The 22,092-nt window shown below is 42.5% G+C and overlaps 1 protein-coding gene across 1 annotated transcript in view; it reads left to right on the top strand.

Moving 5' to 3' along the window:
- Positions 1–22,092, top strand: part of PCSK2 (proprotein convertase subtilisin/kexin type 2) — a 256,303-nt gene that overhangs the window by 130,336 nt on the left and 103,875 nt on the right. Inside the window, exons 4-5 of the mRNA XM_025469250.3 lie at positions 681–789; positions 7,877–7,914. Of these exons, the coding sequence (XP_025325035.1) occupies positions 681–789; positions 7,877–7,914 (147 nt within the window). The remainder of the gene's footprint in view (positions 1–680; positions 790–7,876; positions 7,915–22,092) is intronic.

Raw genomic sequence — 22,092 nt, 5'->3', positions numbered from 1 at the left:
TGTTGTTTTTTGGTGTGGAATCCTACAAATCCTATGAATCTGATCCAGGCAACTGAAAAGAGCTAATATGTGTTACTCAGGTGACTACATTTCTTACAATCACAACCAACCCCCAAATCACCCTGGCTTAACAAATCAAAGCTTTTGCTCACTCATGCTATGTGTCCAATGCTTCATCATCCCTCAGGGACCCAGCCTCCTTCCCAGCTCCATCCCGACCCCTGCTTTCATGAACACTTCAACAAGGGGAAGGGGCAGGTCACACACTTGAAATGACAAAGGTAAGTAAGACATGCTCCCTCCTGCAAAGCATACTGCTATTGAGTAAGGAAATCATATTCAAATAAGAATGATTCAAGACAATATGTGCTAGATTCAAAACATGAGGTATAAATAAAGAATACTACAAGAATAAGCATTTAATTCAAAATTGGGGAGGGTTTCTTGCAATGGCAGTTTAAGGAGTTTAAGATAGCAATTCAATCACAGAAACATCACTTGTATATAGCAAAAAATGGAAGGAGAAGTCTGGAAGAGGTGAATGGGGAAATATTCAGAACTACTGTTTCATGGAAGATGTGGCCTTTCAGCTGGCCCTGGAATACCAGGTGCAAACATTTGGACAGGTGCTTTACTGCACCAGACTAAAAAGATACTCTGCTTTCCAATTCCTGAACCAGATCAATACCGGACAAGCTGATGGTACGCCTGGCCTGGATTTGAATGTGGCAGAAGCCTGGGAGCTGGGATACACAGGCAAAGGTGTTACCATTGGAATTATGGATGATGGTGAGTATTGCAAAGCCTTCACATTATTGCAAAGCAAGTGTGTCTTTGCATGCCTTTGGAATATTAAAGATTATTGTTCTAGAGATGCTAATTAAAGGCAAAATAGCCATATGCTGGAGCCAACCACCATGTATACTGTGGCAAAAGCCTCCCCATCCTCCATCAGTGGTCCTCAAACTTGAGGATATTCTTAATAAATATTTTGGTTTCATAAATTTAAAAGCCAAAAAATGAACAAAGGAAAACTGGCCAACACTAAACTGTAGTTTCTTATTGGGCCACTTCCTGTACCTTATCTTAAAGCATCTCATTTGAATTTACCATCTATTTCTCCAGACCCACACTGTAGAGTAGTAGCCACTAGCCACATGTGGCTATTTACAGTGACATTTTAATTAAGCTAAATAAAATTAAAAATTCAATTCCTCAGTCACACTAGCTTCATTTCAAGTTCTCAATAACCACAAGGAGCTAGCAGCTGCTGAAATTCAATTCAACTTCATTTCTATCATCACAGAAAGTTCTATTAGACAGTGTGGCTCTACACCCTCTACACCCTTGAAATAGCTTTTTGGCAACAGGATTGAGGTTTGTAGAAATTTTGACTTTATTGCTACTTTCAAAAAGAACCTATAAAGCAGACCTTGATAACCTTGACAACATATGCCCCCTATAATATGTTATCCTACCCTATATGCCTGCCAGACAAATATTCAGTAGAGCTTTATTTTCTATAGTTTGTGATACAAAAATGAATGGGTTTGAGGAATTGGTGTTTTTCTACCTACACATATCCTTGGCTCTGCCAAGATTCTAGAGAATCTCTGCCCTGTGGTCATCTCACTGGACAGGTCCTTTTGCACTTCATCAGCCATGTGGATCCTTTAGGAAAAGCTCCCCTGAGCAATATTGCTGCAATTACATATAAAGCCTATGGGTAAGAAATGAAACAATGGAGCTTTTTCCTTCTGAAGATCCTCAAAGAACACTATGCTCTCCAAAGCAAGCCTTTGAAGTCGAATTGATGGTGAAACAAAGTGAGCCAGCATGCTTAAAATTGGTGCTGCCTTTGTCTAGGCTCATTAAACAGCCACTTAAAAACAATGCCTCTCTGTTTTCTGATGTGGGAGATGTTTTGAAGTGGATGTGAAAGCTTTCTCCGGTGGCTGAGGGCTTTCACAAGAAGAAAGGAGCTCTGCAGGAGAAAGTATGTGTGTATGCATGGATTTTAGGAGCTTATAACTGTTTCTTCCTTCCTAATGCTTTGATTTGGAAACCAACGTGGCTGAGGCCAGCTCACCCAGGAGAAAGATGTATCTACATTTGAGGGAAATCTGCCTAGTATATATAGTAATTACACAGCATCTTGGGGATTAGAGGAACACCCTTAAAGTGGCTCTGCAGTGGCCACAGACAAACATATTGCTTTTATGAAACCCGACATCCCATGATACCTATTTCAGGATAGGTAATAGTCCCCCGGACTGACTATGCATCAACCCTTCCAAAAAGAGAAAAGGAAAGAATGAGCCCTGACTCTGACCCACCTTTCCTGGCTTGAGAAACCAAGCCCTTCAGAAAGTCTCAGCAGTTTCTTGTTTGGTATTAATCCTTCTGATTTAGTGGCCTTTGGGAGTCCCCCCAAAACTGAACTCTCTGTCCCCCAAATTTAACTCCTAATTTCTCCACTGTTTTGGTCATCTACTGCTGCAGAACAAACAGCCCCCAAATTGAGTGGCTTCACACAACTACCATGTTGTTATCTCTCACATTTCTGTGGGTTGACCAGACTCAGCTGGAAAGTTCTGTTGGTGGGTTATCTGGGATCTCTCATGCCATTGGAGTCAGAATGCAGCTAGGGCCAGCGTCAACTGGAGGCTTAACTAGATGTTAAAATGGCTCAGCCTCTCTCCTACTCCACGTAGTCCAAGGACCTCTCCTCTCCACATGGTCTCCCCAGGAAGCTGGATTTCTTACAGATGGCTTGGCAGAGGAGTGGGTGTGGGGGGTTCCCAAGAACAATCATTCTAAGGAACAAGAAGCAGAAGCTGCCAGTCCTCCTGTAGGCTGGACATGGAATGAGTGAGGGTCACTCTGGCACTTCTATTGGATGAATGGTCACAGGACCAGATTCCAGAGGAGGAGGAATAGGTTCCATATCCTGGTGTGGAGTTAAACAAAGAATTTGTGGCTAGCTTTAATTCAGCACATACTTATTCAGTGTGAAAACTGAAGAAGAGAAGAACTACCAAGCCATTCTCCAAATCTGCTGTTGAATGGCAAGATGAGCACATTTGGGACACGAGTGGCCTCCCACACAACAGATCTCTGATGCTCAGCATTCTCACACTGTGTCATTGGGCATCTCTGCCCTAACACCTAGAATGGGAAGTGCAAAGGTGAGTCTGGGAGCATCAGTAAATGGTGTGGTATCATTTCCCAGATATTTGTTCAGCAAGATATCATTCCCAAAGATACACACAGATACTGACCTTCATACGTAAGAGCAAAAACAATGTCATATTTCCTAATCACTGGCTCTCTTTATTTTGGCCTCTATGGGAAATAATTTGATTATCTGCATGCGGGAGAGTCAATCTATAGACAGTTCTGTTTTAACAGCCATTCACACTCTCTGGTTGCACAACTCAAATCCTGACCAACATCCTCTCTGCTAGATCCAATGACTTAATACGTGCTCAACAAATATCTGCTGCTTTCATATAGGTGCAACTTAATGCCATTTCCATATACTTCACATCAGTAGGAGAGAACCTCCATGACTAGCTGTTGTCCACAGGGACAGAAAGCATTTCTTAAGGGTTTGCTCTAATGCTACAGGCATGAAGATGCCAGCAAAGACCCCACTTAATAATGACAATTCACCCCTTTCATTGCAAATAGAGTTGTTTGGTGTTGGGAACTTGAACTAGAAAAGAGGATGTGGCCAACAAAACCTAGAGACAGGTAGGAGCCACCCAGAGCAGGCACAATTCTGGATGGTGCAGGCTATCAAGGTCAAAGATGGTCAGTGAGGGCATGATTCAAGGACATTAGCCAACATCAGATGGTGCCAAAGATGTAAGACTGCAGGCCAGGGAGGAAGTGTCAGAGAGCTTCTGTTGAAATAATAATAAAAACTAACATTTCTTGAGTACTCACTATGTACTGGGCACTGCCTAACAATTTAGAAAAACCTCCAATTATCCTTTAAGATTGGTGCTACTATCCACATGTTGCAGATGAGGAAACCAAAATTAGGGAAGCAAGAAACTACCCAAACTGATCTTAACCATCATCTTCAGTGCTTGAAGCCTATCCTTTGGTTCTGCACTCCCTGGTGGGCCTTTGTGAATGGGATCTCATCCTTGTAAATGGAGGTCTAAGCTTAAGGACCAGGCAGCCAGCCACATCTTCCCAAGAGAGTCAGAAGTCTCCATCACATAGAAAAGCAATGTTTTCTCCCCTAACTTGGGCTTCATTGATCTAAGAAGAGCCAATGGGATAGCTATTCCAGTTATTATTCCATATAACAAATGACTCTACTCCTTAGCAGCTTATAGTAACTATTTTGCTCATAATTTTGTGGCACAGGAACTCAGAAGAGCCAGTCTGTACACTTCTTATTTGAGGTTTCTCATGCCATTGAGGGCAGAATGTTGACTGGGCTGTAGTCATCTGAAGGCTCAAATAGGGTAGACATCCATGGCTCATTCCCATGACTGACCCCTGATGTTGGCTGCTGCAGCTCAGCTGAGCCTTTCATACGACACATGGGCTTCTTCCATGGCAATTGACTCCCACCCCGCATTAGTGGACAAGCGTCCAAAGGAACAGGTGGAAGATGCCTGGATTTTTCTGATCAAGCCTTGAAAGTCATACAATATCTTATCAGTAGAAGCAGTCATAACCCACTCAGACTGAAGAGAGGCGAACAGACCTACCTCCAAAGGTGTATGGCACTGTTATACATCTCAACTGAATACATTGTTACATCTCAATTATAACTAGGAATATGTACATGGAACTCCTTGCTAAATCTCTGAGGTCACCAGAACCATCAGAATTTGGACTACTGTGGGTTAGATTCTGAAAAGACTCAAACTGATGACAGGATACCAATGTAAAATATAACCAAGTAATTATCATTTGGGTACCACATTATGTTATGATTGACTGGTGATGAATTGGTCCCATGTAGACTGGGAGCCATAGATAGCTGAACAGCTCAAGCTCTATGCCTAAATTGTCGTTTCTCCAGGACCTGCCTAGTGCGTGGCATTCACTGCTGAAAATAAACCAGTGGGTGCAAAATAAAAATTAATACATTAATAATACAAGAACTAAAAAAGAAATAAGCTATTAAGAAAATGTATTTAGTAGTATTCCACCTCAAAAGATAATCAAATATACAAAAATATTAAAATGCTATTATATACCAGGTCATTATTTTCATGCTTTAGTTCATTATATTTTTTTGAATCATGCCTGTCATTCCCCATGGTTCTATCAATAATCTCTTCTTTCCTAGACCAGAGTCTGTGTCTCTTCTAACTTAACACTCAATCTTCCCTTTAACCTAATTAAAGATCCTTTATTTTAATTGGGCTAAATTTATCTTGTTTTAATTTTAATTTCCTTCAGGTCTCAAATTATCTCTTTGCCTTGATATTTTCCCTTTGCAGAGAATAGACTACTGGTTCTCGGAAAATTTCCCTCCCAGACAACTTGCACTATCAGAACATGGAGTCATCTTTTAAGAATTGACTCACTGCGTGGACTAGGAACTTGCTTTGTCCACTCCACAGGTCAACCTGGTATTGCAGTAGCTCCAGGAACAGTGCACTCGCTAGGAGAAAATACTCAGGTGTCTAAAGTCAGCTTGATTTGTTGGGGGGATGGGTATCACCTGAGACTGTGCGGGCAGGATGTTCTCCCTTAGAGTGTCTGGGTGGGTGGCTTGTACCCGGCTTTCCTGAGACTTAGGTGTGTACATACATGCACCAGGATCTTCTTACACACTACAAGCATGAATAGAAGAACATTCATGCTGGCGTGTCTGGCTGGCTTAGTCAGTACAAGAGTCAGTGACTCTTGATCTCAGGGTTGTGAGTTCAAGCCCCACACTGGGTGTAGAGATTACTAAAAAGATAAATAAACTTAAGAAGTATAATTATGCCAAAAAAAATGGACTCCCTGCTAGAAAAACAAACCTATATTCTCTGTGTGGGGGCTGTGGGTGTGTTTTTAACTTATCTATTTGTTACAAAATGTTTTGCCCAACATCGAGTTCACAAAATGTAACCAATTTCCACAAATAAGTACAACAATTTAATTTCAGCACAACATTCTAAGACCAAGTAGATTTTTGAAAGTATTTCTGCTCTTCTGCATTAACCACAGGTGGGTAGATGACGCTACCAATGGTGATGGTAATAAATATAACGTATCAAGTGTTTACTACAAGCTAAACACTACATGAATTGGCCCTCACCTTTAACACTGCTTTGCAAGGTTAATAATATCCCCATTTCAAAGATAAGGAAACCAAGGCTCAGGAAAATTATGTCATTTGGCTGAAACCTTACAAATATTACAGTGTCTGAGTCTAGAATAGAACTGGATCTGCTAGTCTCTGTAGCCTGTGCTCATCTCCAACCCATCCAACATTTCTAAAACAGACCATTTCTAAATTAGGGTCCAGGACAAGGGCCTGCAACCTTTAAAAATACTAGTCCTCGAATCTTCTGACCCCTGTCCTTCTGCAATTCTTGGGAGGGGGAGCAGAGGAGAGGTAGAAGATGGCAAGTTGACAGGCTATACTCTCATACACTATAGAAAGCAGCTATGAATGACAGTAGCCATGTGACGTGCTTTGCATGTCAAAAAATCAGCAGCAAAATGCAGTATATGCTCTGTAGAACAATGGCTTCCAGTCCAGAAATTTCTTGTGCAACCAGAAACAACAAAGGAAGATTTTTTTTTTCTGATAGAAATGTCCCAGTACTCGTGGGTTTTTTTGTTTGTTTGTTTGTTTTGTTTTTTGTGGGCAAAACTATATCTGTGGCCAGATCTTAGAGTGCTTGCAGTGAAGATGCCACCTATCAGAGGGACTGAATGATACCTCCAGCTTTAAAACACAGGAAATCTAATAGAGCTATTAAATGCCATTGAGCTAAGTGCACCTCACTGTTCACACCACTTGATGGAGAAGAAACCTAGCTCAGAGAGGCCAAGCACCTTGCCTGAAGTCATGCAGCCAATTGGCAGTGGGATTGGGATTCAAACATGGGTCTTTGACTTCAAAACCTATGCTTGTGACCAGTACACCAGGAGGTGGAGGTTTTGTGATGGCTTTGCACACCTGGCTGAGAGTTTTCAACGTGGCCTTGAAATTCCATGGTGCTTTCTGATGCCTCACAGGCAATGGAATGCAGTGGTGCTCATAACTTTACCATTGCAATGACTCTTGGGCAACAAGACAGGCCCCATCCAGGAGAAAGCACATGGAGGCTCCAGGTCACTGACTTTCTGGAAAGCCACATTCTGTAGGGACAAGTATCAGCTCCCACCTAGGGACACTTCAACCATTTGAATGGAAACCATTTGCCCTCAGCCTAATGGCCTTTTCCACCAAGCCATGTTTTTATTATCCCATGCCAGAGAATGCTCCCCTAATCTGCTGCTATCTGTACCCTGTTAAATAATCATCATTTTTCCTCCCCAAGGCCAGTTTCATTTTGGAAGAAATGCCAGTTGATGCTTTGGGAATGTCAGAATTTTCACAAATCTTAGATCACTGCTCTGATGAGCCATCCATCTTACAGCCACTAAACCCCTTAGTATGGACATGCATGTCAGAAGTTTTATCCTGGGTCCTTGGCTCTAACTGGCTTCACTCAATCTGGTGGCAGCTGTCTCTCCACTCGGGAGGCGTAGCACCCCCGCAGTAGGGAATGGAAACACAAGTGATCAGCTGCCCCATTCTCTTGGCACCAGCCCCATAATGAGAGCACCTTCTTGAGCAACTTCCCTGAGGACACAGTGGCAGGTATTAACCTTCTGTCCTATGATGTTCTTTTCACAGGGATTGACTATCTGCACCCGGACCTGGCTTCGAACTATGTAAGTACACATCGACCTGGGTGGGTGCGTGCACACACAGATTAGAAACATATGTGCTCATGCACATGCACATGCACTAGACCTGCCCATCTTGTTGGAGGCACAGCTGAGGCCAGGAGCAAAGGGACGAGGCCTGGGGCCTGGCAGCATGGAATGGTGGTGGCTTTGTGAGGAGACAACAAAGAGACTTGAGGTCTGAAAGAAAAGAGCTAAGATAAAAGGGAGAGGTGAAGAAGAGAGAGCCTTGGCAGGGTTTTAATATCAACTCTAGCTGAGGATATTGAATTATAGGGTGGAAATGAGCCATTTGGGTTCTTGTTGGATAAAACTAATGGCAAAAAGCCAAAAAGAGGGGCAACTCACATCACAATCATAGCTTTACTAAAGCAAGGACGTCATCTTTTTTTGTTTTGTTTTTGTGCTTATGAACACCCCACACTGACTTTCCCTTGCAACGCTGAGTGCACCATATGGTATCCCTTTACAAATAAAACATATTAACAGAGAATCATGATAAACACTGTTGTGCTAGATCCACAGGCTCTAACTTTTTCCTTAGAAAATCATACACTGCTTTCTTGATGAAACCTGCAAACCCTCTCAACATGAGTGATCACTTTATGTTCACTCCAGGGAGTAGATTAGCCAAGTACTGCTGTGTTTGAACCAAGCTATACTTGTCCCATAATCTCCAGATCTGAGTGATTTTTTAAATATTACTTTAGTTAACTTAGGAGTCTCATATTAGGGAGAATACAGATTTAGAGGAAAGATTATTAACAAGCAGAAGTGTTGTCAGTTCAACATTCTGGGTCATTCATCCTGAAAGGTTTGCAAGTGTGCATTGGGAAGAGAGAACAGAGATTTTTCCTTCTGTTTATTGCACGAAGCATCAGGCAACAAAGTACCAATCCACTGCTATTTATTTCATGGGTCTTATAATTCTAGTAGAGTATACGTTGGACTAAGCATCTTTTGAATAATAACAATAAAGTTAAATGAATCATTGGCACAGTCCAGCCAATATATCCCCAGAAGGAAATGACAGAAGTTAAACCAAAGGTTTATTCTCAGAAATGAGAATCTACCTCTATAGAGAAGATAAAAAGAAACTGCCTGTGAGCGGTAGGTTCTGCCTCAGTGCCCATCTGCCAGGTCTGAGGAAGCAGATCCCTCCTTGTCTCTGAGACCTTCTACCCCCCACTGCAGGCACCATGGAGCTGTAGGCCTGGCTGGCCCTTTGCTTCCTTACAGGGACTGCCCCATGCAGGGCCTCAACCACCTCCTCCAATGACCTCCCTTTCTCTGCCTCCCCGGTAACTACAAGGCCCTAGAGTTCTCAGAAAGGGAGATTGAGAAATCTGTGAGTTGCATTTTTTCCAAGGCTCTGACGCTCAGAGGCCTTTCCTTAGGAGGAAATGGCAAGGGATAATAGCCTGCAGGCCAGTAGGTTCATCCTCATTGGGCTGCTCCCTGAACAGAGGCATTTATATTCTTTCACAAGCTATACAGGGTTCCTACCATCTACAGGACCCCAGCGCCTCACAGAACAGAACAATAGAGAACTCTTTTCACTTTCACAAACCAGTGTTACAACATCTTACAGCCTGTAGGATTTCAAGGTTGGGGTGGCCGTCAGATGGGCTGGAAGCTGACAGTGGATGGCCTCCCTCCAGCCGGTCCAGCCCCCACGCAGGACACTTCCATGTCAGGTGAACGTGATAATCACTACACTATGGAAACATCCCAAGGCTACTTACACCTTACACCAGGAGTCAGCTGGGCATCCTTCCCTTCACCCTGCCCAGCCCATGTGCTTCTGTGACAGGCTGCCCCCAATGCCAGTTATCAGAATAAAAAGAGATAGTAATTCCAGTGGGAAAATAATCCTCTGGGGCTCTGATAAACTGCAGGTAAAAGTTAGTCAAGAGCGTGATTCATCTGTCAAAAACTCTGATTGGAAAATGAAGCATCCAAACTGGGAGGTGCCAGCTCTCCTCAAAACTGCAATATCAGAATATACCTGAACAACTCTATGGCTTCTATGAGAGTTGTGTTCTTTTTACTTTTTTGTTTCTTTCTTAAAAAGTTTTTTCTAATTAAAAAATAAATACATGTTCTCTGTAGAAAATTTGGATAGCACAAAATACATTCAAAACCAGCCATAGCACTATTCCTAATATTTTAGTGTATTTCGGACTTTTACTTCTATGAGTGTATTTTTTAATAAAATTGGGTTCTGTTACATTTACAGCATCCCCTCCTCCATTTGATATGTCATAAACATTTTTATATTACTAAATACTCTTTAAAACATGATTATAAGGGCATGTTTTATTATAAGGGCATATAAGATAATTTCATTGTCTCATGCTGTAATTTATTTAAACATTCCAATCCTTAATTGTTGGATAACTAGGTTGCTTTCAATGGGCATCTCATTCAAAGGTGGAGAATGACAAGATGGTGACAAGGATGATAGAGGGACTCCATGATCTGCTAAGGAGAGATGAAAAAACTGAGGGGAAAAAAAGATAACTAAGAGGCACATGAAATATGTTTTCAAATATTTCAAATCCTCCATGAGGAATGAGACATTCAACTTGTTCAATATTTTCTTTTCTTTTTTTTTTTCAATATTTTCTCCCACAAAAACCCTCACCCATAAGTGACAACTGCAGGAAGAAGAGTATAGTTCAGTTAAAGGAAGAATTTTTTAATCATTGAGGCTAATAAATTAAAGGAGTTAGCTCTCCTAAGAAATAATGAGTTCTCCATATCTAAAAATGGGTCAAGGGGAGGGTTGATGACCATTTGGCAGGGATGTTGAGGAGGTAACACTGTCTCCTCTAAACTTAAACTAGAGGTCACCTAAGAATTGAATAGGAAATGTGAGTTCTGTACAGAACAGCTTCCATCCAGAGAAAGGTCAGAGTTTTCCACATTTATCAAACACTTGGAACCTTACCAAAAAGTTATATATAATTACATATGGCTGTGAAATGTTTCCAGGTCATTGGTACAGATGAGAAAATAACATCCATATATCTCCTTCTTAATTATTCAGCAGAGAACCTGAACCTGAACGGGTTGGGTCCAGTTAGTGTCTCTCTTATCCTGTGTAGAGTTGAGAGTGACAACTTTGAAGCTACTAACCAAATTTATCTTCCATATTTTTAATTAAAAATGTTAGGCCATAATTAACAGAATGAGAATGGCAAGGGGAGTAGAGCCACCCAGGAGAGCAATGAAATCAGTGGACAGTGACAAGCTCAAAAATTGTTTGAGCAAAGGATTAACAGGCAGTGTCACACCTTGTTAGGTGACTTAATGGCATGGATGTGATGAGCTTGCCTAGTGCCCTTCTCATGAAATGTGCTTTGGGGAGGTCTGTGTTTGGGTTACTTCAGAAGCAAACCCTGAGACAAGGGTCAGAGTGCAAGTAGTTTATTTGGGAGGTGATTCTAGGAAGCAAGGTTAGACTGGGGAATGGGACACAGAAGGGAAGGCAGCCAATTAACAGAACATTATCAAAGTTACCATCGGGAGCGGCTCGAATTCAGTCCTGCTGGGGAATCCAGGAGATGATGTAGAACATGTGTGCCAGAGTTTTCCCACCTGGAATGGGCTACCCACAGAAGCTGGGGTATTTGTATATCAACTCCTATCAGTCATTGGTGGAAGGTTGGTCCTAGAGAATGTGGATGTGAACATTCCAAGCACCTCCTACCTTCTACAGTATCAGAGAAAGTCCTTAGCAAAGAGATGCTGGTACAGGCAATTGGATGGTGTTCACCAGGAAACCCATGGGTGACAGGCCAAAGGTATATAGGCCTGGTACTTGCAACATTCACCACAGGAGGATGACTTTTAACTTACTAAAGGTTACAATAAACAGAAATGTACTGTGTTGAGAAAATTCCTTCTCACTACTGATTATTTTCAATAAGAAGTGAAAAATCTTATCAGAGGTTCTTGGACAGCTATAACAAAAATGTCATGATAATCAAACCAGGCAAAACATTTCCCAAAGCAGAATTATTTTCAAAGCTTCTCTATCCCCTATATTAAAAGAAGGGTACCTGGGTGGTTCAGTCAGTTAAGCATCTGACTCTTGATTTCAGCTCAGGGCATGATCTCAGGGTTGTAAGATTGAGCCCCATGTTGAGCTCCATGCTGGGCATCAAGCCTGCTTAAGATTCTCTCTCCATGGGATCCCTGGGTGGCGCAGTGGTTTAGCGCCTGCCTTTGGCCCAGGGCGCGATCCTGGAGACCCGGGATCGAATCCCACGTCGGGCTCCCGGTGCATGGAGCCTGCTTCTCCCTCTGCCTGTGTCTCTGCCTCTCTCTCTCTCTCTCTGTGACTATCATAAATAAATAAAAATTAAAAAAAAAAAAAAAAAGATTCTCTCTCCACCTCTCCCTCTACCCCTCTCCACCCCTGCTTGTGCTCTCTCTCTCTCTCTAAAAAAGAGAGAGAGAGAGAGAAGAATCTAGGAGTATGCTGGTATTCTAATACTCTTTCTATTTAAACTGAGAATTAACATCCTTTGAAAGCTGCAAATCAATATATCAGTGTAAATCCTTAGTGTTCATTTAATTCAACAAATCTACATTGAATCTGTTGATTGTTGGGAGCAAAGAATAATAACACCACTTTTATTATTACTCTATTGTTCTCTGATTGAATCTAGTCTAAGGGATCCAGTCTCACTGCTCACTATTCCAAATGATTAAAATCCTCCTTTCCCCATCCCAACAGTAATAACATGAAACAAGCATTGGCCAAGAAACAATTTTAGACCAAGTCAAAACCAGAGTTCCTTTACCCCATTCTGCCTGTGTAAACAGTCTGGATATAAGCTCTAACTCCATTGAATTTCTGTGTATTGGGCCTGCTATATGCAAGCCCCAGAGGAAGAGGGAAATCAGACATGGGTGTTTTCCAGAGAATCCTGGCTCTGTGAGGACACAGATGTGGGAGTTATCTAACAGGTGAGGGGCAGGCAGGCAGGGATTGTTCATCACTTAACTGTGCGACCCCCGTGTGGTGAGAACCACAGGCCTGTGCTCACAGTACTGGTCCAGGCCTAGGGGTTCCTCCAGGTCTATAGAACAGAGGAGGACTCCTTCAAGAATGTGTGACGTGTGACTGAGGTGGCAGATTTCAGAGGAGCAGCAGGGGGAGTGGAGCTGAGCATCTCCTGCTTTGCTCCAAAGCCTGCTCTGCTGGAGCTACAGAGGCGAAGAAATGGCTAGTGGTTCTTTAAAATCCAAGAAGAGTCTTCTCACCATATGTTGGGGTTTTCTCAGAGGCAGACCTGAGACAAAGATTTAAAGGCAAGTAGTTGATTTGAGAGAAGATCCCAGGAAGTACTACCAGCCAGAGAGAAGAGAAATGACACTAGAAGGGAAAGCAGCCAGGAAAGGATTTATTAGGAAGCCAATTACCACTGAAGGCAATGGGAGTTTAATCTCACTGTAGAACTCTGGGAAACAGTATAGACAGAGTCCTCTCAGAGTTATCACTGATGCTTCTCAATCAGTGGTTGAGGGCTGACCCCAGAAGCAGGTGCAAGGTGGGGAGCTCAGGGGGTTAACCCCCTGGTTCTTCTGGCCTGCCCACCATACATGCAGAATAAGGTCAGGGGACAGAGAGACTTCAGACACAGAGTGGCAAGTGTGAGCAGTGGGAAATTGCCCAACATGCAAGGATAGGGTTGCATGACAACGGTGGAAACTGAGTCAAACCTGAGTGACTCCTGGCTCCTTGATTCATAGTTCTGCAGCCTTAGACCAACCCATTAAACCCCCTTGAACTTTGATCTTCTCATTTATGAAATGGGCAAAAAAGTATCAGGTTTGTTATGAGGTGTCATTGGGATAACTTATGCACCAGGTAGATAATAGATGTTCAGCAGATATTCATTTCCTTCTCAAGAGAGTTGAGATGACAACTCTGCATGATGACACCTTGTCCCACTGGAGGACAAGCAGGGGAGTGCCTTAAAGAGCCAGTGTAATGGCTCAGTGCACTCCACGGTCAGCTCAGTTATCAAAAGGGAGAAAAGGGCACCTCTTCCAGATGAAGTATAAGGTCATGAGGGAAAGCAGAAGTCAAAAAGTGGAGGCTACTGGAGTAAATCTAAAAGATTTCTCTGAAAGATAAAATTGGTTTTATTTTAAAAAATGAAAGATTTATGTGAAAAAGAGCATCCAAGTAAACAGAAGATACAGGGGAAAGAAGACCCATTGCTCCTGACCAGGGATATAATTAAGAAGGATGGCCCTAAGAAGCAGAATTTCTGATCCACATCCAGCATCTCTGTCACAGATCTTTGAACTAAAAGGATACTTGTGGGTATTCAGAGGGGAGGATGGATCCCAAGGTAAGTGAAGGGATTATAAAATAATAATCTTTCCAAATGAGGATTTCTCTAGGCCAGAAAAAAGATACCTCCTGTTTAAGTGATCACAAGGTGGGGCATGGGCATCTGCTCTGCTGGCCCAGAGGAAGGGCCGTATCTTGCCCTAGGGCCTCCATCTTTCAGCTGGGAAAAACTGGAGCACCCTCTGAGCAGCCTCTAGACCCTGTGCTGAAAATCGTTGCAGATTCACATGCTCTTGCTGGCATTTTCCATGGATTCTTGACTGCAGCAAATGTGAAAGAATGCATCGACCAACGACTCTTCCTTCCCTATACCAATGGCTTCTCCCCGGGGCTTTGCAGAAACTTTCTCTATGGGAGAAGTATATTTCCCACCCCTTGACTTTGGGCTGGGGCTTGTGACTTGTTTAAAGAAATAAAATAATACAGAGGTGCTGTGCCTGGTCATAGATGAGGGCTTGTGAGGCCTTGTGCGTTCCCGTGTGCCCTCCTATGCCTCTGCCATCACCATTAGAAGATAGAAGAGCATGCCCAGGCTAGCCGGCTGGCCCCAGGAGGTGGCGGAGTGCTGGCAGAACCTGAAGCACAGCCCTTCGAGCCAATCTGTAGAACTGCAATAAGAAACAGAGCCACATTTCTGAGCCACACCCCCAATATCAGCCAGAAGACAGCCAACCCCAGAAGCAGCTGAGCCCCACAGGAAGCAGAGCCATCCAGCTGAGCCCAGCCTAGATCATCAAACTTCCAGCCAAACTGCAGACTCGTAAGTGATATAAAGGCTTGTTATTTCCACTGCTGACACCTTATGTTGTTTTTATGCAGAAGCTGTTACAGTCACCCATGCTAGAATCCCTCCTTGGTCTTCCTGCCATGATTGATTTCCATCCCAACCTAAGGTGTTTTTCTTTGAAAACTTACCCAGGTTCTGATGATTAATCTTGTCATTCATTTTGGCACTTGACTCATTCACTCATTTGACAATGCTGTTCCCCTATAATGCGTGACTACATCACAACAAGATCACCAGCTCTTTGTAGGAAAGTGTGCACTTTTTAATTTTGTGTCCCCCTTAACATTTAGCATGATGGTTAACAGACATTTAATAAATCTTTGTTCAGTTGTGTTGGGACTGAATTTATCATTCTTTTGCAAATGAAATCAGGAGCTAAATCATATGATCGATGATCCTCTATCGGTGATGAAGGGAAAGTCTAGCATGCAGAGGCTTCTAACTCTCAGCTCTCAACCAACTCATAGGTGGATACCTTCATTCCATTCACCATAATATATCCCTGGTGAGGGAACTAGAGGGCCATGTAACTAACTGAGGTCCACATGGCTGAAGACCTAGAAAGAACATGCTTCTCGGTGTGCATAATTCTTAATGTCTAGAGCTGGTCAGGTGCAGCAGTTAAGCACCCATATGGGAAAGGGCAAATTATACTCTTTGGTTCAGTTAAAAATTGGAAACATGATATATTTATGCTCCAGGATTATTTCACCAAAGTTCTTATAAAAGGAAAAAGCCTACCTCTCAGGACCTGCAGTTTTCCATTCTTTTAATGGGTTCTTGACAGGTGACTGTCCCTGAAGAAGGACCTCTGGAGCACTCTGAAGGGCTGCCAGCTCTGAGCCCAAAGGAAGTGCCTTTGAGCTTGGCAGCCATGTATACACCAGGACTCCAGGTGGCAGGTGGCCGCCATGATGAAAGGACGCCTGCTGGACATGGGCCCAGTCCTAAGTCCTGAATGACTAGATGTTATGAAATACTGAGCACATACAAGGCTCCAAGCTTTTAGACTGATTAATATTTAAGTAATCACATTAATATTGTATTGAAAATTGAAGTTTAAGCAACTGTTATGTCTTATTGAAAGGAGGAGTTGGCTTCTTTTGATGTACTTGTTAATGCTGGCCAGGTCATAATAAGTACTTTATCAACAGGAGGGCAGACTGATTATTGAGAATAAGAACTTTTTCTTAATAATTTGGACAAATCATCAGTCAAATGACTATCATCTGACTCGAGCCATGTCCTAGAGGTATCTGTTCATTTTTACAGGAATACACTTTCATATATAAAAATGGAAGAAAATAAAATCTGGTTTAACTGAAATGAAACTGTTTGTTTGGACCTAGGTATATAACTATGGCCAAAAGCAAAAAAATATTAATTGATTTTTCCATGTTGGTCAGTTGACTAGTTTTTGTTCCATTGAACTGGTTCAACATTTAAGAGACTTGGACTAAGTTTCTACCATGTGCAAGATGCTGTACTAGGAGCCTGAATTATAAAATGTGAAAAATCTGCTCCCTACCCCCAGGGATTTCAGAGTTCAATGAGGAAGGGACACTTGTAAGTATATAATTAAATCATAATGTGCTCAGCACCATCTTGGAAATAAAAACACTGCCCAGTATGGGAACACAGCAGAAAGAACAAGAAAGTTGGCCCTAAAAGTTAGAGAAGGAAAGATATTTAAATGCATTTTTTAAATGTTCTCTTGGGTTGATACATAATATGAGTTCATCTAGAAGCTTGTTCTATATGATATTGAACAAAGGGTGATTGGATTGTAATTGGTTTTTCTTCTGGAGATTTGCTTCCACCGAAAAGCCCAGACTAAAAGCAGCCCACAAAGCCATTTTTTAACATTAAATTCTGTAAAGGCCTTTGACATAGTCTCATCTCTCTAAATTTAAATGGCTTAAGGACTAAAATAATATCTTTCGATTTTTTATTCATGAGAAAATCATCTGAAGGTCTGATTTCTCAAAGAGATCATTAATAGAGATTTTCCTATAAACAAATGACTGAATTGTGGATGGATGGATGGATGGATGGATGGATGGATGGATGCCAATGAGACTATTAGGATTTTATTCTGCTTATCACCAAGCATACCTATTCAGAAAAGTACAGCAATATTTACATGACATGACAAGCCACAAGGAAATCATCTGTGGAAATGTAAAAAATACTTTCTCCACTGCTTTTGTTTCTTTCTTACTCTCCTCCTCATTATCAGATACACTCATCGAATTCTCAAGATATGAAACATTTCACTAGGTTTGCAACTCTGGTTTTTTAAATCAGAGAATCAAAAACCCTTAGGTGACCTCCACCATATTTAAAGTAGACCTTACAAATAATTAACTTGCCAATATCTCCTTACCGCAGCTGTCATGAAAAATGTTGTACCTACTAAGATGACATCAATGCTACTCTCTCCCTTTCTTCATGGGCCTATTTCCCAACTCTACTTCCTTAAAGCCACAGTCCTAGATACCCGAGTGAGCCTGCTCAGATCATTGAATCCACACACCCCATCCAGAAGGAAAGAGTAGGTGGCCATCTACTTGTTGCCATGCCACAGAGCTTAAAGTGGGTGTGCCTACTGGAGGCTGGTCTACATGTGGTCATTCATTGCCAGGGCAAATGTGCATCTGATGGAGATAAAAGGCTGACCCATTATCTAGTCCCAGTTTCCTGAAGTGGCAACAAAGATTGAGAAACAATGCCCAGGGCTCAAGGAAGAAGAATTTGACTCTGGGCTATGGATTTTTCTAATGTATAATAAACTTATGTAGTTGTATTCAAGAATCGTGAGGACCACATGTTGATTTCAACTAGATCCCATTCTTCCTTTTAAAATCTCTTAATTATTCTTCCTTAAAGCCAAAGTCTTTTTGTGGTAGGCAGAATTCTAAAATGGCCCAACATACTCACCCCCTGGCATAAACACCTTGTATAATCCCCTCCCTTGAGTGTGAGCAGGACCTGTGAATATGATGGGATATCACTCCCATGAGTAGGTTGCATTATATGGCAAAGTTAAAGGGATTATTGATGTGTTATTAAGGTTCCCAATCAGTTGACTTTAAGTTAATTAAAAGGGAAGTTTTCCTGGGTATCTTACCTAATCAGATGAACCCCTTAAATAGAGGATATATACATCAGAGAAGGAAGAAGTAAGAGTAATTTTAATCAATAGAGACTTTCAGTTGTTGGCTTTGAAGAACCAAACTGCCGTCTTGTGCAGAAAGCATATATCAGGGAATGGTGGGCCACCCTTAGAAGCTAAGACCTGCAGTGTTACAAACACAGGGAACTGAATTCTGCCAACAACCAAGGAATTGAAAGAGGATCCTAAGCCTCAGATAAGATCACACACACCCCCACTCCCCCCCACCACCCCCTGCTAACAACTTAAGCAAGGTAAGCTTGTGAGCAAAGGACCCAGTTAACCCTCAGAAACTTTGAGGTAATAAACTTGTGTTATTTTAAGCCACTAAGTTTGTGGTAATTTGCTATACAGCAATAGAAAACTAATATAGCTTTCTTGATTATAGTTGAGATTTGAGCATGAACTGAATGACTTGCTTTTCCTGAGTTTATAAAAACAGATCTTCAGGTTTTACATTTGTTAATATGGTTGCTTTTAGCTCAAAATAACTCTGTCATAAATTATAATTCTGCTGCAACCAGAATTTCAGTATGAGAGTCAAGAGCTTTTGAACCAGACCCCTTGAGTTCTAATCCCACCCCAAGTACCTACTAGCTTTGTGACCCTAGTCAACTTACTCTCTCTTTGCCTTATCTGTAAAGTGGGTTAATAGTAATATTTATTGATGAGTATTGTACTTATCAATACTTTATTGGTGGTTGTGATAAGTCAATTAAGCAGCATACATAAGACCCTTAGAATGGCTCCCAACATATAGGACACCCTGTGTAAGAGGTATAAGTTGCAATTTAAACAACTTACCTAAAAAAAAATAAATAAATAAACAACTTACCTGAGGTCACACAGCTAGAACTTAGCAGAAGACCACAGAGCTGAGACGGTGAGACATCAAAGTCCATGCTCTTAACTCCTCCTCCCCCACTGCCATATGGACAAATAACAAGTTCATGAAGACCATTTTGAAAATGAAATTCAAAGAACCATTTAGTGTGTTATTCTAATTTTTCATGTTTTCCTTCCACTTTCCTGTTGTTATAAAATATGCCAGAAGTGGCAAGTTTATGCCACAATATCCCAGAAGTTCATGAAGAACAGTTTTCTTTTGTTTTGCTTTTTACTCCAATGCTAAATCAGATCCCGGGTATCACGGAATGCAAAGTACTTACCCTATTGCCTGCTTGAGAATTACATTTTAGCCCTGAAGGTCACCTTAGCAATATATTCTGGTTAGACATAGCTACATGGACCTATGGAAAGGTCCATGGCATTTGTGTTTCTTCACTGTTACCAAAGTAAAATACATATGTGTGTATATGTCTGTATGCATACGTGCACACACACCAGAGAGAGATGGAGAGTTTTGATAAAAGAGTTTGGACTGACTATTATTATTACTAATCACCTTAGGTTGGATCCCCTGAAAGCAACTGAGAAAGTGATTTTATTGGGTGTGCATTCTCAAAAGAAGAGGAAAGTGGGATACAGGACAAGGCAAAAGTCTAGCCTCAGCCTGATTCCCGGGGAACTCTGGAGCATAAATTGCATCACAGAGTAGATCTGTCCTTGAGGAAGAGAACCAGAAAACCAGAGAACTGTGTCAGTCAGTCACTAACTTCTGGTGGTCCCTGGGGCCTGTGTAACTTTACGGGCTTGGTGACTCTCATTTATCCATCCAGAGAAGGGGACCATAGCGATTTTTTAGCAGCCAGCACTCCCAGAGCAGGAGCGTGGGTGCCCTGGCCCAGTGAAGGGAGTCACTACCCAGGCACTGCATCTCCATGCCTCACTACTGTCCATGTCCTCAATGCTTAGCACATAGCATGAGACAAAACAGGTGATTGATACATGACTATCTGATGGATGAATGAATGACACCAAAAAAAAGATTTGACCTCAAAGATTAAAGAAAAGGTCTCCATCTAAACCAAGAGTGGCAGGCGGTGGGGCAGGGTAAGTCATGATGACAGAAGGCTGTGTGGTCAGCAGAATAACGGCCCCCCAAAATAGCCATGCCTTCATCCCTGCAATCTGTGACTATGTTATGTTACATGGCAAAAGGGACTTCGCAGATGAGCTTAAGGTTAACTTAAAATAGAAAGATTTTCCAGGTGGACCAAAAGTCATCATGTGTTCTTGTAAGTAAAAAGAAAGGTGAGAGTATGGAAAGAGGGCAGAGGAGATTCAAAGTGTGACAAGAACTTATCCTATCACTGCTAGATCAGAAAATGGAGGAAGGGAGACCCAAACCAAGGAACTGGGTGGCCTGGAAGCTGGGAGTGGCGTTCAGCTCACAGCCACCAAGGAATCAGGGACCTTGGTCCCATTGGAAACTGAATCCTGCCAACCACTTGAATACCAAGGAACAAACTCCTTCCTAAAGCCTCTTGAAAGAAACTACCCTGCTGACACCCGTATCTTAGCCTAGTGATCAGACTGCTGACCACAAAACCATAGCAAACAGTAATATGTTTGTGTTGTTTACGTTTTTGTGACTTGTTACATCAGCAATAGAAAACTAAACAGGTCATCTTCATTGAAAATGGTGTTTTCCCTCTACCTGGAGGAAAACGGAACACACAAACTTCACAGGCGGTGAGGGTAGGACATCACCCCCTGGCAGTGACCCCAGTTCTGCAGACTCGGTAGGGACCCAAGTAAATCAAGTCTGAGGCCAGCAAAGTCCTAAATGAGGCCAAAACTGCTCCACATGGAAGTCCAGTGAATCAAAGTCCTTCAGTCCTGAGGAATTCATCAGTCCTTCTTGAAATAGACCCACAGCACCCATACCATCTCCACTTCTCCAGCACATGTTTTCTCAAAGTTGATACTGCCTTCACTTTAGGTTGATTTGAAGGCATTTACCAGTTTTTAATCTCTTTTCAATGCCTCCAAGTTAACATGGTTGAAGCAAATGGGAAAAGAATGGTCTGTCCTGGGTACATGGAAAGGGGGCTTCGCTATAACAATTCTAAGGATTTGACAGGTGTTCTCATCCAGTCCCTAATTCACTACACAGGAGGAGACTGAGGCTGAGGAGGAATGTGACTGGTCAGAAGTCACATAGCAGGTTAGAGAAAAACCAGTCCTGGCACTAAAATCTCCAACATTCCCCAGCCCTGAGGCATGGCTGTACCTGCTCCCCTCTAGGGGCGGGTTCACATCGCGGTGTGAAACCACATATCAGAATGTTCCCATATGCCCAGGCAAAACCTAGTCTAGGCAGAGAACCAGCTGTGGGTCCCTCTGTGGGAGATTCAAATTCCTTGGCCCCTCTGAGCATAATCTTCCCCTGCCAAGTCCTCCCAACCCACCCTCTGCCTCCTACTCCCCCCCACCATTCAACCACCAAAGAGATCCTCTGGATCAGGTGACATCTGGCCTGCTCTGACTCCTTTGTGCCATTTTTGGGTGCCCCCATCCTGACTGTGGTCTATTTTTGTCTCCAAGTGCCAGCATCTTCAGCTGCTCTCTGTGCAGGATTGACCCAGGGCTACTGGAGCCTGCTTTGCCCCACATGCATGGAGACCTGATATGTCTGGGAATTGACACTCCCTCTTGGCACCATTGAATCTGTGACTGTCTGTGGGGGCATGAAAACCTGGGCTCGGGCTGGAAAAACATTGAGGTGCATCTCACCCCTGCCCCACACAAGACTTCCCTGAAATCCCATCTTGGCCTGGCTTCCTCCTCTGTTCTATCCTACTTCTCTCCTTCACTGGTTTCTCCTGGGAACACATCTTCCATGAATTACTTCAGTAAATCCCATAAGCCTCCATTCCATCTCTGAGTCTGCTCTGGGAATCCTGACCTCCTTACATCTGA

Source organism: Canis lupus, chromosome 24 (genome assembly GCF_003254725.2).
Source record: "Canis lupus dingo isolate Sandy chromosome 24, ASM325472v2, whole genome shotgun sequence".
Taxonomy (NCBI): domain Eukaryota; kingdom Metazoa; phylum Chordata; class Mammalia; order Carnivora; family Canidae; genus Canis; species Canis lupus.
This window is presented reverse-complemented; position numbering and strand designations above follow the sequence as displayed.